This window comes from Oncorhynchus clarkii, chromosome 13, assembly GCF_045791955.1.
Source record: "Oncorhynchus clarkii lewisi isolate Uvic-CL-2024 chromosome 13, UVic_Ocla_1.0, whole genome shotgun sequence".
Lineage (NCBI taxonomy): Eukaryota > Metazoa > Chordata > Actinopteri > Salmoniformes > Salmonidae > Oncorhynchus > Oncorhynchus clarkii.
This window is the reverse complement of record NC_092159.1, coordinates 40,985,634-41,007,481: the sequence shown is the minus strand read 5'-3', so window position 1 is coordinate 41,007,481 and position 21,848 is coordinate 40,985,634. Positions and strand designations below refer to the sequence as shown.

General features: G+C 41.4%; 1 protein-coding gene across 1 annotated transcript; it reads right to left on the bottom strand.

The window, feature by feature from the left end:
* Positions 1 to 232: 232 nt before the first annotated feature.
* On the bottom strand, positions 233 to 3,132 carry LOC139423946 (galanin receptor 2b). The gene is made up of 2 exons (XM_071175603.1): positions 2,759 to 3,132; positions 233 to 986 (listed from the first exon to the last, which is right to left on the bottom strand). The coding sequence occupies exons 1-2, from the start codon at positions 3,130 to 3,132 to the stop codon at positions 233 to 235; spliced, it is 1,128 nt and encodes a 375-aa protein (XP_071031704.1).
* Between the last annotated feature and the right edge of the window lie 18,716 nt (positions 3,133 to 21,848).

Genomic DNA, 21,848 nt, shown 5'->3' with positions numbered 1-21,848 from the left:
AGGTGCAACCCATAAATTAAATGACTAGTATTCTAATTTATAATTCTCTATTTGAACCATTCTCATGTTTGTTTTTTTAAGGATCATGCTCTCTTTACCCTCTCATCAAATTCTCAGTTGTCACCATCTCAAAAACCGAGATAATGTCACCATTGAGTTTCCCTTTGAGGTTGGAAAGCAAAGTCTTTGTGATAAGGCAATCTGCACAGTCCTTTACCATAGGCCTCATCATTCAAGGCTGTTTCTGGAAATGGCTTATAGTTGCTTCCCTCGGCTCGGCGATGGGCCGGCTGCTCATCTCACAGTCATTTTGTCGTACATTGTCCTCATTCATTTGTGACACTTCTGTGGACCCCGCCTGGAACCCAGGCACTGTGTTGGCCACATGTACCACATGCACTTTGTTCCTGCCGTTCTTACTGAGAATGCAGCTGAACACCTTCTTGAAACCTTTGCGAAAGTGCTTGGACACCAAGGCGTACACAATGGGGTTGAGGCAGGAGTTGGCGTAGGCCATGCAGTGAGAGAGGATCCTGAATGCGTATGTGGTCTGGTTGAAGGGGAAGTCTCCGTACAGATAGCATAGGATCACCACATGATAGGGCAGCCAGCATAAGCAGAAGAGCACTGTGACGATGATGATCATTTTGGTGACTTTGCGCTTAGCCCTCTTGGACTCTGACATCCCGTCCAGAGGGTCCACAGCAGTCCACAGGTACTTGATGGTTCTGGTGTAGGACAGGCTCACGATGAGCACAGGGATCACATAACCAAACACAAAGGTGCACGTGTCCAGCACCTTGCGGTTGTACTCCTCCCAACCTGGAACACAAACGTTACTGTTGGCGTAATCTATGAGGTCGTAGTAGCTCAAATACGGTCCTGCGAAGATCAATGATAGTCCCCAGATGACTACCATGGCAACCACGGCATTACAGGGCGTTCTCAACTCTCTAGAGCGAAGAGGGTAGCGAATGGCCAGATACCTAGACCAAACAGAAAGACTTAGTTACATATTGTATTAAAACATAATGCCATGAATCAATATGCACTGAGTGTACAAAACATGAAGTAACACCTTTCTAATATTGAGTTTTACCCCACCCACCATTTTGCCCTCAGAACAACCTAAATTCTTCGGGACACTGACTCTACAAGGTTTCGAATGAGTTCCAAAGGGATACTGGCCCATGTTGACTCCAATCCTCCCCACAGTTGTGCCAAGTTGACTGGATGTCCTTTAGGTGGTGGACCATTCTTGTTACACACGGGAAACTCATGGTTATGAAAAACCCAGAAGCATTGCAGATCTTGACACAAACCGGTGGACCTGGCACCTACCGCCATATCCCATTCAAAGACACTTAAATATTTTGTCTTGCCCATTCACCCTCTGAATGGCACACACACAATCCACGTCTCAATTGTGTCTAGGCTTAAAATCCTTCTTTAACCTACCTCCTCCCCTACATCTACACTGATTGAAGTGGATTTAACAAGTGACATCAATAAGGGATCATAGCTTCCACTTGGATTCACCTGGTCAGTCTATGTCATGGAAAGAGCAGGTGTTCCTAATGTTTTGTACACTCATTGTATGTTGTTTGCTTTATATGTGTAATTGCAAGTCAACTGGGATTTCATTACACTCCACCTTCTAAATGGAATTAATTGTTTTTACTGTTGTGTTGCTTGCACAAAGACATACAAATATTATGAGCGCTTGCTTCTGGGGGTTAATAGACAAGAGGCACATTGGTGCTGCAAATGCAACAAATGAACGGGCAAACAGTGTGTGTGTATATTGCTCATCCCAAGCTGGCAGTGAAATAATTGCTGCTGGGTATTCTAGGTCTCAGCTGAAGCCTGAGTGGATGCTCATTTTTCACATAGAGGACATCTATCAAATGAATGTTCCCCTACAAAAGGTAAACAACACCAGGGTTTCTGCTCCCTTATTTAATGTAAGAAAAAACCCCCCAGCTATTTTCACTGGGCTGAGCATAGCGAGGGCCCTGCAGAATCAACGGCATCCATATATGCAGGAAAGAAGAATATGTCAATTTCATGTAGGGATAACACATTAGTGGTCTTTTACTGTACTCAATCACAGATTCAGCCTCAATTTCAGGTCAAGACCTACTCTTTCATTTCCACATTTTAATGGAGATAAAATGCCCTTCCCTTGATCACATGAATACTGGGTTTCAATTAACGTGACCAACAGGGTTGCCAAAAAAAGAAATGCCTGAACAGCATTCTCCCTATCTCCCTGTGAAAATGTTAAGGTTGTTTTGTAATAATGACCAATGAATGACTACAGTATAGGTTACTGCCGTGTGCTTTGCTAAATGAGCGTTAAATGAGCGTCCATCCTCTTCTGTAGAGAGAGTATTGGGCGCTTGTATAGAGAGGAAGTGTGCTGGACTTTAATGAGGTGAGGGAAATAGTGACCTTGGCAATATAACTCTGTACTATAATTGGCATTGACCTTTAGAGCTGCAGCACAGGTTATGTCTCTGTCCTTTCGGTTAGAACTCAACCGAATATAAATGACAAAATATTTCACAAATGAAGTATATTCCTATCAGCTCCTCGTTATGAGCCATAAAGAAGTAGTTAACCCCTAAATTATAATTAAGATCTTCCTTATGGAATTTGTATGCATGTAGAAAAATTTGTATAGAGTATTTCAATGTTTTGAATTTTTTTAAATGTTAAATGAGACATTAGCCAACAAGAGCTACAGTGTACATACCTGTCAACCGAGACGGCGGCCAGCGTGAAGCTGCTGGCGTACATGGTGAGGTTGATGAAGAAGTGGACCACCTTGCACATGAAGGAGCCGAACACCCAGCCCTCCAGGGAGTAGATGGTGGCTTGGAAAGGCACGCAGAAGATGATGAAGAAGAAGTCGGCCACGCTGAGGTTGAGGATGAACAGGTTAGTGGTGTTGTATCCCACCTGGCCGCTGCGGAGGAGGACGGCCAGAACCAGACTGTTCCCAATGGTCCCCAGCAGGAATATGAGCGAGAACACAACGGGCACGATCACACTGGTGGGATTCAGCTGGTAGCTGTCCGATGTGTTCCAGTGCCCTGCTGTTTTGCTGAATTCTTCCAGATCTGACATTTTGAGAGTATTTTAGAAGTTCTGGAAGAGAATGAGAGAAGTACACGATGTGGTTAATGCTGTTGAATTATGACTGCAATGGGGCTACATGGACTTTAGGGAACACAATACTGATAATTTATGAACGTATATATTCACAAATGTTTTAAAACCAGTTAATTCAAATGTTCAAACCACAAGGATAGGGAGGAAAGTTCGTTAAATATTTCTTATAACACATCAATTTCTATGTCTCATGTCCTGAATCCCACATTGCGCAAATTTGAGCAACTATTTCCTTTTGGATGTTTTATTTGACAAGAATGGTGGATTGTGTTCCAACTGTGAGGATAAAAAAAAAAAAAGACAACCATGTATTTTCATAACAGGGAGCCGATGCATGCTCAGACTACCCAAAGGACCTGTCCACTCCGCTTGTGTCTTTTCTATAGCCTTCCCACCCAAAGTGACCTGGTTATCCTCTTGCATTCATCCTCATAGCATGAAGATGCACACATCCATTGGCTGCTAAGCCATACCAGCAGCAAGGTCTATTAAAAATTGAGTAGGGAGAGATGCTGATATATTCAAGTCATCATTTAAGCTTTGATTATTTGAATCAGCCATGTAGTGCTAGGGCAAAAAAACAAAACGAGTTTGGTTTTACATACTGATGAAATCAGCATATCAGATCACATGTGATTACAGTAGGCCTTGCCAGCACAATGGCTTTGGAGTGTGCCTCAATAATGCTTCAACGATGCCCACGTCTTAATGGAAATGGTTGAAATGACATGACACACATACACAATCACTAATATTATAAAAAATGCAGATTCAGATGAAACCATGAAAGATGATGCAGAAGTTGATTTGTTAAGTATGAGAGTGATTACATTGTACTGTATGAAAGCTTAAGGTATGCCTATACAGTGGAGGCTTGTTTGAGTCTACATTTCTGCAGTCATTATCTCATTTGTGAACTAAACTAGAAATAAACATGCATACTGTACTTCCTAACACCATGCAGATAGTAAATCAGTCTATATATGAGGATGCATGCATACTGACATCATTGGACCATTCTCACTCTATTTTTCCTTTTCAATGTTCATGTTGGACCAACGATGAGTGTTGGTAAATTGGCACTTGCTGTAAGTGCCACTCTGGACAAAAGTATGGCTCATCCTCCAAAATACAGCAGAAGCTGCTTGTGCAATCCACCATTAAACTCACTGTAATTAATATTTTTGCTATTTTTTCTCTCTGAGATATAGTATGTCACTATCGGGATCTATCATGAAAGGAGTAAAACATTGATGGTGTTGTAGATTTTACAGTTATTGTGTAGGGTTCGGTTAAGCTAGTTTGCTCTACCTCCACTGAGGTCCAAAACCTACTTGTTATCAGAGATTTGTTATCAGTTATACCATTAAATCACAGGAAAATAGGTTACAAGAAATAAAAATAAAAATAAAATCAATTTTATTTGTCACATACGCATGGTTAGCAGATATTAATGCGAGTGTAGCGAAATGCTTGTGCTTCTAGTTCCGACAATGCAGTAATAACCAACGAGTAATCTAACTAACGATTCCAAAACTACTACCTTATACACACAAGTGTAAAGGGATAAAGAATAAAGAATATGTACATAAAGATATATGAATGAGTGATGGTACAGAGCGGCATAGGCAAGATGCAGTAGATGGTATCGAGTACAGTATATACATATGAGATGAGTAATGTAGGGTATGTAAACAAAGTGGCATAGTTTAAAGTGGCTAGTGATACATGTATTACATAAAGATGCAGTAGAGTACAGTATATACGTATACATATGAGATGAATAATGTAGGGTATGTAAACATTATATTAAGTAGCATTGTTTAAAGTGGCTAGTGATATATTTTACATCAATTCCCATCAATTCCCATTATTAAAGTGGCTGGAGTTGTGTGTTGGCAGCAGCCACTCAATGTTAGTGGTGGCTGTTTAACAGTCTGATGGCCTTGAGATAGAAGCTGTTTTTCAGTCTCTCGGTCCCAGCTTTGATGCACCTGTACTGACCTCGCCTTCTGGATGATAGCGGGGTGAACAGGCAGTGGCTCGGGTGGTTGTTGTCCTTGATGATCTTTATGGCTTTCCTGTGACATCGGGTGGTTTAGGTGTCCTGGAGGAAGGTAGTTTGCCTCCGGTGATGCGTTGTGCAGACCTCACTACCCTCTGGAGAGCCTTACGGTTGTGGGCGGAGCAGTTGCCGTACCAGGCGGTGATACAGCCCGACAGGATGCTCTCAATTGTGCATCTGTAGAAGTTTGTGAGTGCTTTTGGTGACAAGCCGAATTTCTTCAGCCTCCTGAGGTTGAAGAGGCGCTGCTGCGCCTTCTTCACGATGTTGTCTGTGTGGGTGGACCAATTCAGTTTGTCTGTGATGTGTATGCCGAGGAACTTAAAACTTACTACCCTCTCCACTACTGTCCCATCGATGTGGATAGGGGGGTGTTCCCTCTGCTGTTTCCTGAAGTCCACAATCATCTCCTTAGTTTTGTTGACGTTGAGTGTGAGGTTATTTTCCTGACACCACACTCCGAGGGCCCTCACCTCCTCCCTGTAGGCGTCTTGTCGTTGTTGGTAATCAAGCCTACCACTGTTGTGTCGTCAGCAAACTTGATGATTGAGTTGGAGGCGTGCGTGGCCACGCAGTCGTGGGTGAACAGGTAGTACAGGAGAGGGCTCAGAACGCACCCTTGTGGGGCCCCAGTGTTGAGGATCAGCGGGGTGGAGATGTTGTTACCTACCCTCACCACCTGGGGGCGGCCCGCCAGGAAGTCCAGTACCCAGTTGCACAGGGCGGGGTCGATGACGAGTATGGAGGGTACAATGGTGTTAAATGCTGAGCTGTAGTCGATGAACAGCGTTCTCACATAGGTATTCCTCTTGTCCAGATGGGTTAGGGCAGTGTGCAGTGTGGTTGAGATTGCATCGTCTGTGGACCTATTTGGGAGGTAAGCAAATTGGAGTGGGTCTAGGGTGTCAGGTAGGGTGGAGCTGATATGGTCCTTGACTAGTCTCTCAAAGCACTTCATGATGACGGAAGTGAGTGCTACGGGGCGGTAGTCGTTTAGCTCAGTTACCTTAGCTTTCTTGGGAACAGGAACAATGGTGGCCCTCTTGAAGCATGTGGGAACAGCAGACTGGGATAAGCCTTTACAGTTGTCGTTATTTTAAAGTGGGACTTGAATCCTCTGTCACAAATGGCTTGGATTGTACTTGTCTAGCATCAACTTGACAGCTCTTAGAAAACACACATTTCTCAAAGCAGAGCTGTACCGCCATATACCTCCACCTCATAGATCTCGATCAGCCTACGCCAGACCCATCGCTCTTCATAACAAAACTGGACCTGATCCAGCACAGGACTGACTGATCTCTACCGTACCATGAACATGACAAGTCAGATGTCAAGACGACAGCTGCTGTAACCAACTTTAAATTGCCATGACAGAGAGTATTGTTTCAGCCAACTAATTGGCTGGGGATCCTATTAGGTTTGTGACATGACTGCTAAGTCGGTTGCCAAGCTAACATCTGCTGTCATGACTGGTCTGATGTGACATTATTGTTATTACAGTTTTACATATTTGTGACAGAGGATTCAAGTCCCACTTTAAAATAACGACAACTGTAAAGGCTTTGTAGCGCATTCATATTGTCTTAAAACAAACGACTTGGATTCTTGCCAAATCATTCATAAGTCCTACTATATTAAGGGTGATTTGAAAGTACATCTGGTGATTTGTCAGTGTGCAGCATCCTGCCTTTCCCACCCTTTAAATTGCATGCCATTGGCTTGATCTCTGGGTTAATTTCGGGACCGTGAAAGCCTTAAAAATAATATTTTGTCAAATCACTGTCAAATTATTATTACATCAGCTGAAAGTCAGGTATTTGACGTAGCCTAGCGGTTAGCACGTTGGGGCCAGTAACCGAAAGGTTGCTGGTCGGAAAACCTGAGCCGACAAGGTGAAAAATCTGTCGATGTGCCCTAATTTGCTCCAGGGGCGATGTACTACTATGCTTGACTCTTCTTACATATTTCTCATATTGGCCTTGGAGCAGTACTATAGCATACAGGAAACCCCTTTTAAAATGTCTCATTCACTGAATGCTTTCTGGCTGATAGGAATGGGAAACAGTCTCTCTCTAAACACTGTCTTTCTACCACCTATTACATCTCTTACAGACTCCATATTAAATCTAATTGGAATATCTGGGAGATGACAATTACAGTGGCAAACACTGACTCAACCTGGGAACACAAACACAAAGAAGCAAACATAGTGGAACGAGCACATCCAAACACGTCACAAACATACCTCAAATCTTCCATAATCAAATACAAAATGCATGTTGCTGTGGTGCCACAACAACATGCACAGTATCGTGCCCTTTTATTCTAAATTAGGCTTTTGGAGAACAGGATTCAATTGAATATATCCGATAATAAAAACATTGATTTTCCTAACACAACATCACATTCATAATCAGTGGGCTGCCTTTGCCCACTGTTCCTCACACATTGCCAATATGTGACCTTGAATAACAATGAAAAAGCAAACTGTCAACATACCTCTATGGCTAATGGCCGATTACCAAAAGAGGAAGGGCGGTTATGTGAAATACACCAAATTATTTAAAATAAACTCTGAGGTATCCTCAATGGAGTTGTATGAGACAACAAGTAAGTAGTTCTGGTATTTAAATCAATGCTCTCTAGCCTACCACTTTAGCTTTACCGCTACGGTCTATATTCCATTTCCAAGAGGCGTCTCACCACTCCTGTTGTCAAGAGTCAGAGCCCAGACTCTCCTCCTCAGCAAGCCAAACTCCCAGGGGGAAACAATCTTGACATACATGTCATTTGAGCTGGCTGACAGGAAGAGCAGCATGACAGCCATGTCATTTGAGCTGGCTGACAGGAAGAGCAGCATGACAGCCAGCCTGAGAGGCAAGCAGAGAGGACGAGCTATCGAGCTATCGAGCTAATCCCTTAGCGTGTGTGAACCAACAGTTGGAGAGGATGCAGAATTTGCCTCTCGTCTTGAGTCATAATGATGGTTTTGTGTGGAATTACAGCAGTGATGGACAATAAGAGGAGGGTAAATGACAGGATATAAAATAAACATACGATTTTCTGCTTTTCCTTGGATGGGCTATTGCAGCAGACGACCACACCGAGTTCCACTCAGCTAAAAACAAGAAGAAGCAGCTCCAGTGGACACGTGATCATCAACACTGGACAATTGAGGAGTGGAAATACGTTGCTTGGAACATGACAGCGAGTCCAGTTTACTTGAGTGGCCTGCTCAGTCCCCAGAGCTCAACTCTATAGAGCATCTTTGGGATGAGATGGAATGGGCTAGTTCAGCAGCATGAGTATACTGCTGGCCCATCTGCAGAAACTGCGTGATGCCATCGCATCAGCATGGACCAACATCCCTGTGGAGCGTTTCTGACACCTTGTAGAATTCCCCATAGAATTCAGGCTGTTCTGGAGGCAAGGGGGGTCCGACCCGGTACCAGATGGGTGTACCTAATAAACTGTCCGGTGAGTGTAGATCAGTGGAATATATATGTTTATAATGAACAAATGTAATGAAATAAAATGAAGGTGAAGACACAGACAACATGTAACCAAACTTCTGAAGCACATTCTCATTGCAACAGTAAGAGTAGTTCATTTCCATCTAGCATCCCACATTCCAGTGGTCGGCTGTTATGCACCTCCTCACAACAGAATATGGTACATGGTAAATGCATTTGAAACCTTTAGAAGAATTGCTTTAGAAGTATTTGAAGGCGTTTGTGTATGAATGTAGACACATCATGCAAATTAGAAGTAGATGTATTTAGGGGGATTTTTACTTACCAGGATTACTGGCAAACTATATATCCGTTGTTCAAATGTCCTGTTTATGTTTGTTGTGTCCTGCTACCCTCAACAGAAAAACAATGCTGCTCATGCTAATATCTGCTCCATAGCCTGAGCTCTCTCTCTCCTCCCTCTCCTCCGTTGCACATTGATATTCTGCCTGGATATCTCTCTCTCTCTCCCTCTCTTCCTCTCCCTCCCTCTCTCTCTCTCTCTCTCTCTCTCTCAGTTCAACCCTTCCCTTTCCCCCTCTCACAAAGGCTCCTCCTCCACATTTAATTGAATGTTCACACTTCACTGCAGAAGAGGTGCATTGTGTTTTACACACTGCCGTCCGTACTGGAGCAAGGCTTAACAACCACTGTTTATTATCAGCTGGTGGGATAAAGGAATAACCTCAAGCAATATTGTCAATCAGTCAAGCCCCTGCTGGACCCAGACTACGGCACTACGGCTGGAACTCATCAGCTATTAATGTGGTGCAAAGTTTTCCATAAATGCATCATTATGGCAACTTTGACTGGTAGCTTATTGTGAACAGTAGCTCAATACAGCTCTCTTGGATTGTTCTCACTAGTGAGTTGGGAGTGCTTGTCTTTAGGGGCTTTGAACTTGTGAACTCAGAAAGGGGTGTTATATTAATTGTTTGGTTGTGGGATCAAGTTGCAACGTTAGGGAATATGGCTTATGCTTTATGCTTTATGCTTTTCTAAACGTAACCCTTTTGGATGACTATATACAGCAGCTTGATAAAGTTAGCCCCTATTGAAACGAGGTCTCTCATCCACATATATTACATTTCAATGTATTGGTAAAATATATTTGTGTTGTGAGTGCTTTCGTCAACGCGTGTATGCGTGTCTGTCTGCCCTGTGAGTGTTTACATCTAGGGTGACATGATATTGATATTCAGTCATCCGTACGGGCTCTCTTGATCTAAATCATCCATATCGTTAGCCTTAGATGTATACATCTGTTTGTAGAGTTCAGTCTCCAATCTTCCTAACATTTTGCTCTGTTTTCACTTCCAACATTTTGAAAACATAATTACTCCCACCTTGGAGAAACACTCACAACCAGCTCGTAATTACACACAGTTGGCTTGGTGTGTGTTATTATGCATCACAAAAAATAGTATTATAGTTTTCTTTGTAATAATGACAACAGCACATTAAGCACATCTAAGTGGGAAATGATTCAGCTGAACAGGAATTAAATCCTGACCTCCCAAAGCAGCCTCTTAACCAGTTGAGAAGGAGGCTTAATGCTCTTGCTTACACATACTGTGAAGTATGCCTATTTGATCATAACCCCGTACTCAAGAGTTGCTTTAAAGGTCCAATGTAGCCATTTACATTATATCTCAATATTAAATCATTTCTGGGTAACCATGAAGTACCTTACTGTGATTGTTTTCAATTCAAATTGTCAACAACAACAAAAACATACATAGTTTCATAGCAAAGATTAGCAAACAGCAATTTCTCAAGCAATACTTCTGATAGGCCAGTCTGGGATTGGTCTGACTGGGGAGGGAAACCTGAAAACTATCTGTTATTGGCAAAGAGATTTGGAACTCTCTTTCTTATTGGTCTATTAACTCATTTACTTCCAGGTGATTACACCAGGCACTCAAACTCCATCCCACCAAAACAGTCTTTAAAACAGCTCTTACACTAAAAGGCTATTATAATTTTCACAATTTCACAGTATTATTCCAACCTCATTGTGTGGAATTATATATACAGTGGGGCAAAAAAGTATTTAGTCAGCCACCAATTGTGCAAGTTCTCCCACTTAAAAAGATGAGAGAGGCCTGTAATGTTCATCGTAGGTACACTTCAACTATGACAGAAAAAACTAGATTTTTTTTTTCTCCAGAAAATCACATTGTAGGATTTTTAAGGAAAATCACGTTTTTGACTGCAATGGCCCTGAAGATGAAGATGTGTTGTTCCAGCTGGTATGTCCTTGGTATTTACTAGGGAATGGTGTGGTCAAAATGCATACTCCTTCTAGTAATTCAACACAATTGGTAATTAGCTGGGATTATAATGAACTGATACAAAGAAACAAATGTATTGTAATTACTAAGCAATAACATGTTAGCAAATTATCATTTTAAAATAAAGTCTGCCATCATGATTTTTTGTGATACATTTTTGTACTATATTCTGTACGGTTAGGGAATACAATGCGTACGGAGGAAGTAACCAGACAATTTCAGGGAGATTACAGTGAGGAGATAGATGAGGAAAGCCAAACCTCAGAGAAAAACTCACATGAGACTCACAGTATTGACCTTTTATTACCTCAGCACCACTTTATGCCTGGTCTGAGCGCTCCAGAGCTTTCTGTCCTCAGTTACAATACACCATAATATATTACCAGAGCCTTTCACAGACCTTTCAGTGGGCAGGTGCTCAAAATGAGGAGAAAAAAGCCACCCAAGAGGCATGCCTCCCACTCTCCCCCTCCTCCCTTTGCTATATATTTTGGTTGTTGATTTTCATAGTTCATATCTCGAAATTCATTTATTTCTACAACACACACTCACTCATCACAAATTGTAAGAAGGTGACAGGTAGCCTAGCGGTAGTTGGCAGGTAGCCTCGTGGTAGTTGGCAGGTAGCCTCGTGGTAGTTGGCAGGTAGCCTCGTGGTAGTTGGCAGGTAGCCTAGCAGTTAAGCGAGTTGGGCCAGTAATCGAAAGGTCGCTGGTTCAAACTCCTGAGCAGATTAGGTGAAAATCTGTCAATGTGCTCTCGCTCTGGATAACAGTGTGTACGTAAATGCAAGATAGTTACAGTGCATCCTAAAGACATGATTGACATTGGGAAAAGAGGGTGGGCTATCAGCTGATTGTTGATGTTAATCTGCTAGTTAGCTAGCTCAAAAATTTACTACTGAGCTGTATGGAATTGTTTTAAGGAGGTCATACCAAAGATCATTTTGCAATTTGATTTTGGATTTTAAGATCCTCCTTGAAGTACCCCCCCAAAAAACAATTATTTGATTAAACATTTAATTTGGCCTTACGGTAAACTATATGGAATTGTTTTAAGAAGGTAATTGATTTTGAATTTTAAGACCCTTGAAGTATATAATTTTTTTGGGGGGAAATAAAACATTTTATTTGGCCTTACTGCTATTAACCCATACAAACACATTGAACAACAGAATCACTACTTGGAACAACCGATAATCCCTTAAAATATCAAAAGGAAGTTTGTCTCCATGTCAATACAGTGCATTCAGAAAGTATTCAGACCCCTTGACTTTTTCCACATTTGTTTTTACGTTACAGCCTTATTCTAAAATGTTTTATATTGTTTATTTTCCTCCTCAACCTACACATAATACCCCATAATGACAAAGCAAAAACAGGTTTTTAGAAATTTTTGCAAATATATTAAAAATCAAAAACTGAAATATCACATTTACATACGTATTCAGACCCTTAACTCAGTATTTTGTTGAAGCACCTTTGGCAGAGATTACAGCCTTGAGGCTTCTTGGGTAGGTAGCATGGCACCTGTATTTGGAGAGTTCCTCCCTTCCCTCTCTGCAGATCCTTTCAAACTCTGTCAGGTTGGATGGGGAGCATCGCAGCACAGTTATTTTCAGGTCTCTCCAGAAATGTTCGATCGGGTTCAAGTCCGGCTCTGGCTGGGCCACTCAAGGACATTCAGAGACTTGTCCCGAAGCCACTCCTACGTTTTTCTTGGCTGTGTGCTTAGGGGTGTTGTCCTGTTGGAAGGTGAACCGTCGTCCCAGTCTGAGGTCCTGAGCGCTCTAGAGCAATTTTTCATCAAGGATCTCTCTGTACTTTGCTCAGTTTATCCGTGCCTCAATCCTGACTAGTCTTCCAGTCACTGCCACTGACAAACATCCCAAAAGCATGATGCTGCCACCACCATGCTTCCCCGTAGGGATATTGCCATGTTTCCTCCAGACGTGACGCTTGGCATTCAGGCCAAAAAGTTAAATCTTGGTTTCATTATGGTCTGAGAGTCTTTTGGTGCCTTTTGGCAAACTCCAAGCGGGCTGTCATGTGCCTTTTACTGAGGAGTGGCTTCCGTCTGGCTACTCTACCATAAAGGCCTGATTGGTGGAGTGGTGCAGAGATGGTTGTCATTCTGGAAGGTTCTCCCACATCCACAGAGGAACTCCTCTCAGAGGAACTCCAGAGTGACCATCGGGTTCTTGGTCACTTCCCTGACCAAGGCTTTTCTCCCCAGATTGTTCAGTTTGGCCGGGCGGGCAACTCTAGGAAGAGTCTTGGTGGTTCCAAACTTCTTCCAATGTTGGTACCCTTCCCCAAATCTGTTCTCCAACACAATCCTGTCTCGGAGCTCTACAGACAATTCCTTCGACCTCATGGCTTGGTTTTTGCTCTGACATTGTCAACTGTCGGACCTTATATAGACACGTGTGTACCATTCCAAATCATGTCCAATCAATTTAATTTACCACAGGTGGACTCCAATCAAGTTGTTGAAACATCTCAAGGATGATCAATGGAAACAGGATGCACCTGAGCTCAATTTTGAGTCTCATAGTAAAGGGTCTGAATACTTATGTAAATAAGGTATTTCAATTTTTTTTTAAATACATTTGCAAAAATGTCTAAAAAACAGTTTTTGCTTTGTCATTATGGGGTATTGTGTGTAGATTGCTGAGGAGTTTGTATGTATTTAATCCATTTTAGATTAAGGCTGTAATGTAGCAAAATTTGGAAAAGGGGTATGAACACTCAAGGGGCCTGAATACTTTCCGAAGGCACTGCATGTACTGCCATTCATTTTTTTCAACTGGCATTGGGGACCTTCAGAGGAGTCTCGTGAGGCCTTTGGATGTCCTAGAGCAAAACAACTGATATGTACGTATTTGTGAGAGTCTCACCTTTTCAGAATATTTTGTTGGCCAAACGGTTCTGACGCTAGACGATTTTGTGAGAAAACAGATTTTCGGGATGTCTCGTGGTCTGACCAACACCGCTCTAGCTCTGTCACCTTTCACCGCAGATGCGGCATCGTCGATGTGGTGGATTGAGACGCATCCAATGCAACAAATCTGATGTCTCTAGTTTAAACTGACAGATGTTTATGCTAATTAGATTTCCGCAGGGTGGCGCGGACATCGACTCTAGGGGCTTCATACTGCATTTGAATAGCAATGGCATAAGTGGTACTTCGTCATTACACTTCTTGAGATTTCAGAGAGTATTGTTGTTAAGCATTGTTACAATATTCAGAAAGAAACGTCATAAGGTGCAATTCAACGTGTGACTCAAGGTTGCCTAGGGAAGCTTTTGTTGGCTGCAAAGAGCTTTTCAATAAAAAGTCAATGTGTCCTATGACACAAGACTTACATGTTGTGGGCAGCTTTGCAGTACATTGTATCATGATGTATTTAGTGAATGGTAAGATCTGTGGGTGGGGAAAAAATACATTAAAGTACTATCAAAGTGACCATGGCTTATGAAGTTTTGTGGCAAGGTACTGGTAAATCAGCATTCTGAAATGCCTCCTGGGTTATTTCATGGGCAGGTTCCCATAGCAACCAAAGAAGGCTCATTTTCACAGGACACTGATCAGATCCTTGGCTGTGCCCGTGGCCATTAGCACTTTATGCTACTGGATTTATCTGACACTTCAGATTGATTTGGCACCAAGAGCACAGCAATCAGTGAGATGTTCTTCTGACATTCACGTGCTGTGTAATCGAATTAACATGAATTACCCACTCGTTGTCAAAAGCACTGCGATACAGCATATAGGGGATTTATTCCAACCTTCTATTTCTTCCCTAAACTTTCAACCTCCCATAGGTTCTAATCTCATATAATACTCACTCTAATGATGGGGTTAAGAGGAGCCAATCTGTCAGGGTAGTTAGAGGTACTGTATGTACTGTAAATCCTTAATCGGCTCATTTTATTCCAGTACTGTATGGTTGGAATATGCCGATCTGTGCCTGCTTGTATGCAGTAATATCAAACAGGAAAATAATCACAATAAATTTTTGGATTTGGCCAGTGGTTGACATGATACGTCTCACTATTTTAGTTCCAGTCAACGTCGGATAAGAATAATTAGACATGGATAAACATCCTCTGTCGATTAGCCAGTTGAGGTACATTACAACTAATGAGACTCAACCTTTCATTTCCATAAAACCATTAAGGCAGAGATGTCAGAGGATTCTGTTCACAGAGACATTTTTTTAAAAGCAGGCTGAAAAGGATCCTCATCACAGTCATTGTGTAACACATAGAAAGGTATATTTTGGCATGATTGGGGCTATTTTCCAGAACACTGTGGTGGTTAGAGGGTGATCCTCTCCCCCATCATGATGAAAGCCCAGGAAGTTGAAGTAGTAGCTGCTTTGATTAGGACAGGCCAATCTCCAAACTACTACAGAACGTGTGACGAAAACACACAGGCTGATTACCTCTTTTCACATCTGTGTATATTGTGCAGTACCTTGGCAAGCACCCAGAAACTTGCTGCATATGAGTTCTCAATTGACTGGGTAAATAAAGGTTTTATAAAATAAACAAATGGTCACAATGTCTGTCTTCAAATGTTGTACAGTAGAACTCTGTCCTGATATAGTTCTCATTACGTTTCTTCCCATTTGGAATGTAGCTGAACCTGTGTTCTCTGAGGTCAACAGCAGTGTCAGCTCAGATCATGTGATTTCATTCAGGAACTAACCTCACACTCTCACCAAGGAATTGTAAGTGTTAGATATTAGTGTTAGATATGTGACCACTGAAGCGTGGAAAGAGAAACACAACATTTGACACTATTTGGTTAAATTGAAGATGTTAGATTGGTTACATGAACATTGAGTCACAGGAATCATCTGACACCACTGAACATATTATCCTAAATGATCTTGGTAGATTGGGAGTCCCAGAGTCCCTCCGGGAGTCGTGATTGGGAGTCCCAAAGGGCGGCACACAATTGGCCCAGCGTCGTCCGGGTTTGGCCGGTGTAGGCCGTCATTGAAAATAAGAATTAGATCTTAACAGACTTGCTGATAGATACTGATACTGATAGAAACGAAAACAGACAGAGGCCCAGTCTACCAAAGTTACATGTTTATTCACGGGAACGTTCTGAAGTCAAGAATACAAATCAATTCATTTTATACTGACTTCTCACGTCCACACATACACACAAACATACGCACACACTGTCTCACCCACCCAACAGAGATAGTGACCTTGTCCTTGAGACGTACTCCCCGTTCTCTCCCAAATCTCTAGTCAGGTCGGCACCAAGCTCAGACAGTCTGTGTTTAAAATACCATAAAGACATGGTTTTACCCCAATTCTGACTAGGACTACACATTTATTGATTATGATTTCATTCATTCTAATCAATTCCATACAATTATATGTTTCAGGGCGGAATATTCTAATCATTCAATTAACAGACAATTTTCACCTATCCCCCCTAGTTAAGCAGTTCTCTCCAGAACTGTAAAAACCACTCTGTTAAGAGATGACCTATGCTGTAAATTGTAAGTGGCACTAGGATGAGCTAGCATAGGCAGCGTCTGAAATGACACCCTATCTTTTAAATTGCCCTATGGGGATAGGGTGCAGTTCCAGATTTACTCTATAGACTTTCAATATACACTACAATTACTGTCTTCACCTTCGATTAAATGTTTTTTTCAATGTATTTTTCATAATTAAAAGTCATCGAAAAGAGTTGTGTTTCTGAGTTGATAGGTCAATATTCTTCTACATTTTGTTAGTTTCAATATTTTCCCTCAAAGCTGCAATCCCATTGCGGTGAAACTGCCACGTTCGTAGGCAATACTACAACAACAAAGACGTTACTTCAAACAATGAACACTGCTTTTTTCCCTCAGACATCATTGCTCGTCATTGCACCAGCGATAGAAAAGCAGAGTGTATAGTAAAATTGTGTTTGTTGCCATGATGCTGGATGCTCAATTCCGGCTAAGCAAAAACAATAACGAATTCCCCTGGGGCAGCCAGTGGTGCTGTTTCGCCTATTGCGGATCTCAGCTTTAAATCAGGAATAGTCACAATTGGATCAGTCATGTTTATTCCCTAAATCGGGAATATAGGGATCAGTCCCAGCTTCCAATAAATACACAATTCACATCCTGTCTTTCTCCTAGTTGTCATGGAAACACAAGTATCTGAATTCAGACAGCGTTGTCTGTTGGGTGTTAGATAGAGTTGACTAATTGCTCTGACCTGATACAAAATTCTCTAATATGTCCTTGATGACTCTCCAGCAGACATACAGTAAATCGTCAACCAGTTCTCCTACCCAGGTACTACAGTTTGCAAAGCTTCAGAGACTGATTAGATTTTTGGTGTGAAAAATCATCAAAGATAAATAAATGTAATTTAAATTGACTGACTTTGATGGGGATTTTTTGTATTATTCTACTTAGATTGAGGCACGGGTGCTTCAATAGACTCTTAAGGATTAATCAAATTGACTGCGTCAGTGATTGTGTCAGTGATTGTGTCAGTGATTGCACGCTCTACCTAGTGCAGATGATTAAATGGAATATATATTATAATATTATATGTTTTGAATATGCTAGCCGATATTACAAAGACAATGGCAAAGCATACTGTGGTATTCTGTGTGCTGTAAATTGCATATCACTGATTGCGTGTTCTTCCTACACTGCACATGAATAGCCTATGCTAAGATCTCAATGGCAAAGGAGACAGTGATGTTCTGTGAGCTGTAATGAAGGTGCACTTTTGTCTGATTTCTCTGACCTAGATGCTGACCTTTTTGGCCAGGCTAATGAGAGCGGGCCTTGAACCTGACAATATACAGTCAAAGCTCAATTTATTAATCAGCTCCATTGTCACTTCGCAGTGGTGTGTCCATAGCCCCAGGAAGTATTGTGGGGGTGGGGGTGCTACATTATTTTTTACCGATGTCTATATCGGTCCTCTAATACAGGACTAGTAAAGGCCCAGTGCACTACTTTTGATGTGGATGTTTTGTTTCTTAGCCTATATCTCTGTACCTTTTGATGGAAGCATTTGAGGACAGGGTTTTGTTCTTTCTAGATACCATTAGAATGACAATCGCAGAGAAAGGGACAGGGGCAACAATTCTTACAATTCCCACAATTGAATCCTGCAAGATACTGTTCGTAATTATACAACTACCTTTGTTGCCAAAGTGGAGATGCTGAAAGAAAGTGGAGATACGCTACATACGTCAATATCGGCCAGCTAATACTGGTAAAGGCTCGAGAAATTGGCATATAGTATGTCATCTTGTAACCACTTTAGTGGATATCAACATAGTGTGCCTTTAGAACTCTGGGAGTTCTTTTAAGGAATCGCTTCATGCAAAAAGCAGCGGAGATAATTGGCTTTAAAATATTGATGTCACTGAGATGCCATCTGCTGCACTACCTGATGTTGGCCTTGATTAATAGCCAAGAAGGAGAGCTATTACCTAAAGAAAGATGTAATTACAGGGTGTACTTTTACAGGGTGTACTCTTACAGGGTGTACTTTTACAGAGTGTACTTTTACAGGGTGTACTCTTACAGGGTGTACTCTGGAGGCTTGGTTGGTCTTTGACAGACGAGTTGCCGCTCTCTTTATTTCAAGCTGTTGCTACTTCACTGCTTCTACTGGCTTCTGCAGCCAATAAGAACATCCAGGGCCTGCAGCACTACCAATGCTTTTTCTAACAGTCCCAAATGAAACCTGTTGCCCTGACACCTCCTGGCAGTCTGTCTTTAGACTAAGAGAAACAAATTGCAGGGAATAATATTGATTCACTTAATTATTCAGACTATTTTCGTCCAATACTAGAAGGCTCCAGCACATATCAGGAATAAGAGCTCAGTATGGGGTTCTCCCTGTGTTTTGCTATGTGTGACTGTGACACATTGTGATGAAACACTAGCACGCCAGCCAGTTCAATCATGTTACGAGTCACATCTATATCTGTGGACGACGGGAGATGATGTAGAAACCGACCACCAGGGGCAGTGAGTGCTGTTACCTTCAAGCAAGTTTTGGTTTTGCTAGGGTGTCAACATCTGCCTCTTGTGCGAAATGTTCGAATCCAGTGATAGAAAGTTGTTTTTGAGTTGTTGTTTTTAAGCCTATCCCAAACCTTAACCATTCGGAGTTCATGCCTAAACATAAGAATTTGGAGTTAATGCCTGAACTCAATCCTAACCTTAAGAATTTGGAGTTAATGCCTGAACTTAATCCTAACCTTAAACATTTGGAGTTAATGCATGAATTTAATCCTAACCTTAAACACTTGGAGTTAATGCCTAAACTGAACCTTAAACACTTGGAAATTTGACATTTGGAACAACTTCAAAATTTGATGTGTGATAAACATGGATGAATGTCTGATTCTGACGTGAGACTGTGAGAGCTGGTAGAGCATGCGGCATAGTCCCCCTGCAGTGGGGTTGATTAGGATAACAGTACATCCTGTAATTCCAGATGTCTTTAGGTAATAGCTCTCCTTCTTGGCTATTAATCAGCTCCGCATTACCTGATGACAGACAGGAGAACACAGTAACAAAGCAGAATGGGAAACTCCTGCAATCATTTGACTATAATGAGCTGTCACAGGCGTTAATACTGCATGATATCTGCTTTTATAAACATTGATGGACACTAATGAATTACATAAGAGAACACAAGCTTCAAAGATATTATGGTGAATTTTTAATTGAACGCAGCCCTTTGTTATACTGTTTCATTGCTTATGAGACATATTTCCCAAAGGCAGTATTTCTAGTAGAAGGAACCATTTAGAACAGGAAAGACTGTCAGCGTGCAGTTAAAACCCAGAAAGACACAATATGACTTCCATCTTGAAAATAAAATGGAGCTGTAAGAGAAATTATTTACGGTTTCATTTTGAATTATATTTCCATGTAGAATTTCACTGCAGCCTCTTGAAAGAGCTTGACACAATCACAAACTTGCTTTGTAGACTTTGTATTCATTTTTTATTTATTTTTTTATTTTGGGAGGGGGGGGGGGAATAATTGAGAGACATGTATAGCTCCCATAGTCATCCTTTGATCACAACAGTGTCTGAATTCCTGCATGGTACTGTATTCCAAATGCTGTATGTGACATGTGCTGGTCTGCATCTGGTTAAAGCTAGTGCCAGTGGTGTAAAGTAGTTAAGTAAAAATTATTGAAAGTACTACTTAAGTAGTTTTGTGGTGTATCTGTACATTACTTTACTAATTATAATTTTGCCAACTTTTACTCCACTACATTCCTGCCTCTGATCTGGCGGACTCACTTAACACAAATGCTTCGTTTGTAAATGATGGTGTGTGCCCCTGGCTATCTGCCAATAAAAACATGTTTGTATTATTATGCCATCTAGTTTGGTTAACATAAAGAATTTGAAATGGTTTGTACTTTTACTTTTGGTAATTATGTACATTTTAGCAATTCCATTTACTTTTCATACTTAAGTATATTTAAAACCAAATACTTTTAGACTTTTACTCAAGTAATACTTCACAGGGTGACTTTCACTATTACTCAAGTATGACAATTGAGTACTTTTTCCACCACTGCATGTTTGAACCTTACACAACAAACATACAATACCTCTGTATCATGTCACGGAAACACATCACGTGTCACTGTACACATTTCAGATATCCAATATGATTGAAGAAATTGAATACATAACAGTCCACGCATGTTATGTGACATTGCTTGCGATGAGAGGAGCACAGAAAATGGTGTCTGAAATATTTGCTAGCTTTATATGATTTGAGGTTTTTCTCAATTGAGTTTTGATTTCGAGGTTGGTTCTGTTTGGGTGTGGTTTGCCCTGATTGGGATCATCCTTGTTAGTCAGGATGTGTTACACCTCTCGCCTAGTTAGGCGTTACTTTGTGATATTTAAGTGCTGCTGACCCAGAGGATTAATTGAGAGACATGAATAGCTCCTAAAGTCATCCTTTGATCACAACAGTGTCTGAATTCCTGGATGCTATATGGCTGTGTTTACACAGGTAGGCCAATTCTGATGTTTTCACAGACTTTTCTTTGACCAATCCGATCAGCTCTAAAAAAAGATTGGATGTGAAAAGATCTGATTTGATTGGTCAAAAGACCAATTTGTGAAAAAAAAATATCATAATTGGGCCTGTGTTGGGCCTGTGTAAACGCAGCCTATGTGACACTTGGTGGTCTGCATCTGGTTAAAGCTAGTGCATGTTTGAACCCTACACATCACATTTCAGATAACCAATTAGATTGAAGAAATTTAATACATAACAGTTAGGTGCTATTCTATGCTATGTGACCTTGCTTGCGATGAATACAGCACAGTGTGTCTGAAATAGTGTCTGAAATATTTGACAGGACATAGGCTACTATGAATGCAACTTCCACCCACTTAAAAAAAATACCATAGTATACTATGGTATAAATGCTATTATTTAACCATTATTTTACCAGGCAAGTTGACTGAGAACACATTCTCATTTACAGCAGGGAATAGTTACAGGAGAGAGGAGTGGGAATGAATGAGACAATTGTAAGCTGGGGATGATTAGGTGACCGTGGTGGTATGAGGGCCAGATGGGCCAGATGGGAATTTAGCCAGGACACCAGGGTTAACACCCCTACTATTACGATAAGTGCCATGGGATCTTTAGTGACCACAGAGAGTCAGGAAACCCGTTTAATGTTCCATCTGAAAGACGACACCCTACACAGGGCAATGTCCCTAATCACTGCCCTGGGGCATTGGGATATT

Bases quoted from the DNA above. Each gene is read 5' to 3' on its own strand.
- LOC139423946 (XM_071175603.1), bottom strand. From the start codon at position 3,132: ATGTCAGATCTGGAAGAATTCAGCAAAACAGCAGGGCACTGGAACACA. The intron at 987-2,758 runs GTATGTACACTG...TGTTTGGTCTAG, and splicing joins GCCGCCGTCTCGGTTGACAG to GTATCTGGCCATTCGCTACC.